General features: G+C 35.8%; 1 protein-coding gene across 1 annotated transcript; it reads left to right on the top strand.

Moving 5' to 3' along the window:
- On the top strand, nt 1–3005 carry LOC139499941 (zinc finger protein 227-like). The gene is made up of 2 exons (XM_071288604.1): nt 1–101; nt 1024–3005. The coding sequence occupies exon 2, from the start codon at nt 1662–1664 to the stop codon at nt 2850–2852; it is 1191 nt and encodes a 396-aa protein (XP_071144705.1). The 5' UTR covers nt 1–101; nt 1024–1661; the 3' UTR covers nt 2853–3005.
- The last annotated feature ends 3130 nt before the right edge of the window (nt 3006–6135 follow it).

Below are 6135 nucleotides of genomic sequence, written 5' to 3'. Positions count from 1 at the left end.
GGCGAGTTGGTGATGGGCGATTTGTCCTGCTTCCATAATGATATTCATCGATTATCGCCCCTTGATTTTGTTTATTATTTTCGATCGTCAAAAAAAAACATGTGAGTTGATATTAATAGACAATGATAGAAAACATATTTTGCATATTACGATTAATACAAAGTTTGGTGAAAAAACAATCGAGATGAAATTCGAGCCAAACAGAGATTTGCCCGGCTCGATTCTTTTTCAAGTGATTAGGCTAAATTATTTTCTTTGTGCTTCCACAGGGGCTTGTTACAATTTGCCGGGTTTTACTATCCATACATGAAACGAACCCCGTCTCACTAACTATGACAGGGGCAAATTAATAAGCATATTCAGCCCGAGAACATGTTTATATTGAAGGCCGTACATTGACCTATAATGGTTTACTTTTTTTTTAATTGTTATTTGGATGCAGAGTTGTCTCATTGGCACTCACACCACATCTTCCTATATCTATTATGTATTGTAATATGGATATTTACCTAGTACCAATAATACACCTTATCTCTAATCCTGGCTGATCCGGCTGCTTGAACTTTTGACTTGTACAATAATCACTTTTCCATTGTGGCATCAGATATATAATAATCCTGACATCCAGAAATTTGAAAAAAAAAAATTCCTGGATCCCGAAAGGACCAATTCCAAAATCCTGAGCTTTAAAACACCCGGTCCCAGAGTCCTGATAAAGGTCTACCCCCCCCCCCCCCCCCCCCATTTTTATATGAATACACATGGACTTTCTGTTAAAGTCCCTGGACTGCTAAGAATATATATATCAATGTATATGGCCAAAAAAAATATCTTTTTTTACACCCCTTGAAAGTACCCAATTTTGATGATTTTCCCATTTTCACCAATTTTTCACCATTTTTGAGCTAATATCGTGAAAAATATCACATCAAACATAATTAGGGTTGTAATGTTTGTTAATATATTTGTAAAACACATTTTTTTCGCTTTAAAATTAAATGATATATTTTTTCAAGTTTTCAGATAATTACAAGTAATCCATGACTAGAGTGTAAGAGATCTGTTAAATAAAGAAAACAAAACTGTGAAATAGCAGACCATTTGATGCAGAGAAACATTAAACATGAGATAGAACTCACAGAGAAACATTAAACATGAGGTTTAACTCACAGAGAAAAATTAAACATGAGGTAGAACTCACAGAGAAATATATGCATTGACCATGAGATAGAAATCACAGAGAAACATAAAACATGAGGTAGAACTCACATAGAAACATTAAACATGAGTAAGATGTCCAGATAATACACTATTTAAAAAAATGTACTTATTATGTGGGCAACAATTTATTCAAAGCTTTATCTCAAAGAATCAGAGGAGAAATAAAGGCAACAGAGAAGGTATAGTTCAAGTTGGACTTGATACACATACAGAATCACAGGAAAAATACATTTTTAAAGGCAGGAGGGAATATACCTTTGGCGATAAACCTGTCAAACAATGTGGTAGAAGGTATAGATCAAGTTGGGTTTGATACACACACAGAATCATTGGAGAAATAAAGGCAACGGAGAACACATACCATCGGCAATAAACCTGTTAAATTTAAAGAATGTGATAGAAGGTGTATTTCAAGTGGGGCTTTATACACATACTTTAGAATGGATACTGATAATACATATTCTCCATGTCTTGTGTGTGGTAAAGGTAAAGACTGCAGATCACTCAACATTCACACAAAAATTAATACCGATGATAAACGTTACACATGTGATATATGTAGTCAAGGGTACAGTGACGAAAGTCACTACTATAGACATATGACAATACATACTGGTGATAAACTTTACAAATGTGATGAATGTGGTAAAGAGTTTGACACTAACAGTGCTTGTCTTAGACACATGAGAATTCATACGGGTGAAAGGCCTTATAAATGTGATGTATGTGGTAAAGGGTTTATTGCACGTCAGGCTTGTGACATACACAGAAGAACTCATTCAGGTGAAAAACCTTACAAATGTGATATTTGTAAAATAGAGTTCTGTGATCAAAGCAGCTTTATTAGACACATGAGAATACATACTGGCGATAAACCTTACAAATGTGATGTTTGTGGAAAAATGTTTCGCCATAACAGTTCTTGTGTTAGGCACATGAGAACTCATACTGGCGAGGAACCTTACACATGTGATGTATGTGGTAAAGGGTTTAAGGACAACAGTTCCTACGTTAGACACAAGAGAATTCATACAGGTGAAAAACCTTACATATGTCATGTATGTAGTAAAGGCTTTAAAAACAGCAGTCACTATAATACACACATGAGAATTCATACTGGTGAGAAACCTTATACATGTGATGTATGTGGTAAAGGGTTTAAGGACCACAGTTCTTTTAATAGACACAAAAGAACTCATACAGGTGAAAAGCCGTACACATGTGATGTATGTGGGAAACAGTTAAGTGAAAACAGTCATTATCATAGACACATGCGAATTCATAATGCTATAAAACCCTACACATGTGATGTATGTGGTAAAGGGTTTAATGACACTATTAGGTACGATAGACACATGAGAACACATACTGGTGAAAAGCCTTACATATGCTATGTCTGTGGTAAAGGGTTTGATTACACTAGTGGCTACAATAGACACATGAGAACACACACTGGTGAAAAACCTTACACATGTGATGTATGTAGTAAACGGTTTGGTGACTATAGTCAATATCTAAGACACAGGAGAACACATAATCCTGATAATGGTGAAAAACTTGAACATGTTGAAGCTTACAAAAGTGAAGAAGCAGGAGTATGTGGTAAAGGGAAAGAATTTTTCCTTATTTAAAAAGGGGAGTGTGGTGAAAAAAATGGGGGGTACAAATGTTACTCCTCAAGATTTCAGAAAATTTCTCCAAATAACTTTTTTATTTTTTTATGGGGCATTAATTTGCAACAGCATAGTGTATTACACAAAAACATAAAAAGGGGGATAATTTAATTATTTTTTTGGGGGGGGGAGGGGAGGGGGGGCATTGTCAATTTACACAAGCAAAAAATTGAATATAAGTTCAAATCATTTATAAACCAATTTTAATTACGGTATATATAAGTTCTTTGACTAAGTCTGCACCAAAAACTTTTTCAACTACTAGTCCGAAGACAAATATTCTGACATTTTCTTATTGGTCCAAACAAAGTTTTGCAAAAACTTACTAGTCTGAAAGAAATTTTACTAGTCTGGGGCATCGGACTAGTGGCTAACCGTGCAGACTGTTGACTACAATTATTCTGTGTCAGAAACCAATATGTGTCAAATATTTAATTATTAAATTATAATCCAAATTCAGACCTGTACAAATGCTGTATGCATGTATTAACCACAAATATTGTGTCCATTTTTCTCCAAACTGTTAAATGGTTAAGGGTCGGACCTCTGCAATCGTATCCAGCTGTGCTCGGCAAAGCAATGTATTACAATCAGTTACTGATTACATTACATGCTCAAACTTTAAAAAAAAAATGAAAATAAATATTCTTTCAAATCCCAATGTTGATTACAGAGAAAAATATTTATACTTTGTGAACAGCTGAGAAATGCATGCTATGTAAATATTTTATATTTATTTATTGTCTTTGTTGTTCTAGATAGATGTTTAGAGTGACTTGTTGTCCCAGAGATTCTGGTATTCTAATTTTTGTTTTTATTTACATTGTATTGTAGACTATTTGTTAAAACGTGTCATAATAATAAATAACTTAGTTTGTTAAATGTAAATAGATATTATTTGTTTCCTACAATTTCCCTGTGAAATCAGGTCCAGAAATTCATTTGAGGACAGACGCTGGTGAAAAAACATATACATTTGTACATGTAATTGTAGTAGTAGCACAATGTATTTGCATTTGGAATTTAGGTTGCTCTTTTTTATGTACCCTACCTACATTTTGACCTAGTCAATCGAATGTATCTGAAAAGTGCAGTGATTGGACAAAAAAATATATAGTTTCAACTGAACACACTTCCCAAAAACTGAGGGATGAATCAGGTATAGAAAAAAAATATTAAATATCTGTATCTGTATCTGTATCGTTACGTCGAAGGTACCAATACTGGCTTTTACTCGACGGGAGAGAGAGCGCCTATTGTCGGCGTTGTAGAGCTGTTTTGAAGCTCTCAACTGATTTGGCTCACACTATTTCTTCTTCCAGTTGGTTCCAGTGAATCATAGTCTTGACAAAGAATGAGTTCTTAAATTGCTCAGTTTTACAGTTTGTAGTTTCAATTGCCTTTGAGTTGTTTTTAACCGAGTTGTTCACTATGTTTGTTCTCTCAAAGTCTACAAAGCGTGTCGGTTTGATTGTTCTTTTGGTTTTGCTTTTTACCAAAAATTCGTCAGGTTTGATAGCTGGGACCAAACCCTCAACCACTTTGTACAGAAATGCCAGTCTTTGGCTTGTTCTTCTGGATTGTAGGTTTTCAAGTTCCAGTACTGTTAGCATTTTGGTGACCGATCCTCCTTCTCTTGATTTATAGTCCCCTGTGATGAATCAAGCTGCTCTTTTTTGGATTCTTTCTAATTGGTTGATGTTGTTTGATGTATAAGGGTCCCATACAATTGCCCCGTATTCCATCGTAGATCTCACCAATGAAATGTATGCTGTTTTCTTGCAGTCTTTTGGGCAGAATCTTAGATTTCGTCTAAGAAAGCCTAGTGTAGAATTTGCTTTCTTAGTTACATTTGAAATGTGGGTGGTCCATTTCAGATCGTCCGATATCTGTAGTCCTAGGTATGGATTGTGTTTGACCTGTTGGAGTATGTGTCCATCAAGGGTGTAGAACTTCTGGCTTTTGTTCTTAATGCTCAGGATGTAACATTTCTTTGCATTGAAGCGCATACCCCAGTCTTTGGCCCATTTTTCTAGGCTAACCAGATCTTGTAACAGTGTGTGGTCCCGTTGTGTCTTTATATTTCTGTACAGCAGACAATCATCAGCAAAAAGTCTAACAGTTGATTTTACTGAGTCCGGGAGATCATTGATATGACAGAGGAAGAGAAGGGGGCCGAGTACGGTTCCTTGAGGCACTCCTGAGTCCACTGTAGCTTCTTCAGATTCCTCTCCATCAATGACAACCTTCATCCTTCTCTGAGTTAGAAACATTTCTAGCCATTTATTTAGTGGTCCTCTCACACCATATTCATCTAGTTTGTGCAGGAGTTTGTTGTGTGGCACTGTGTCAAATGCTTTTGAAAAATCCAGGATAGCAACATCAATTTGGTTACCAGCATCGTGTGATTTCATGAAGTCGTGCAATGTGACTAGTAGCTGTGTTTCACACGAGTATCCGGATCTGAATCCATGGTTGAGTGATGTTAGTACCCTGTGTTTGTCTAAATGGTTTAGTATGTGCTTACAGATGATATGTTCAAGTATTTTACACGGCACAGATGTTAGTGATACCGGTCTATAATTTTCTGGTGCATGTTTGTCTCCTTTTCTAAAGACGCTCGAGATGTTAGCGTTTAACCAGTCTCTTGGCAGTTCTCCAGTATTTATTGACTTTTGGTATATTATTGAGAGTCCTGGTGCAAGTTGTTTTGAGCACTCTTTGAGGATTCTATTAGGTATATCGTCTGGTTCTGAAGCTTTTGATGGATTCAGTTGCCTGAGTAGTTTTTTGACTCCTTCATGTTTTATTTCGAGGAATGGGATTGAGTTCTTTATGTGCTTTGTTGTTTTCGGCAGTGTTTTGTCGTTGTCCCTTGTGAACACTGATTTGAATTGTTGTATCAGTAGTTCTGCCTTCCCTTTACTATCATTCACTAGTTGGCCATTGCTTTTCAAAGGTGATACTCCAATGTTGTCTTGTTTCCTAGATTTTATGTATTTCCAAAAAGGTTTTGGATTGTTGTTTTCTAGTCCCTCCATTATGGTGTTGTTGATGTATTCCCATTCAGCCTTTCGGACTTGTCTTTTGCATTCTTTTTGAAAGTGCCTGTAGTTTGACCAGTTCTTTGTTCTCTTTGCTTGTTGGTATAGCCTGGTTTTCTTTTTGAACATTTTCCTAATTTTGTGATTTATCCAGGGTAAGCTTGTTTTAGAGCGGATGAGTTTTGATGGTATGTTCT

Source organism: Mytilus edulis, chromosome 13 (genome assembly GCF_963676685.1).
Source record: "Mytilus edulis chromosome 13, xbMytEdul2.2, whole genome shotgun sequence".
NCBI classification, from domain to species: Eukaryota; Metazoa; Mollusca; class Bivalvia; order Mytilida; family Mytilidae; genus Mytilus; species Mytilus edulis.
The sequence above is the reverse complement of the archived record's forward strand: the minus strand, read 5'-3'. Positions and strand labels throughout refer to the sequence as shown.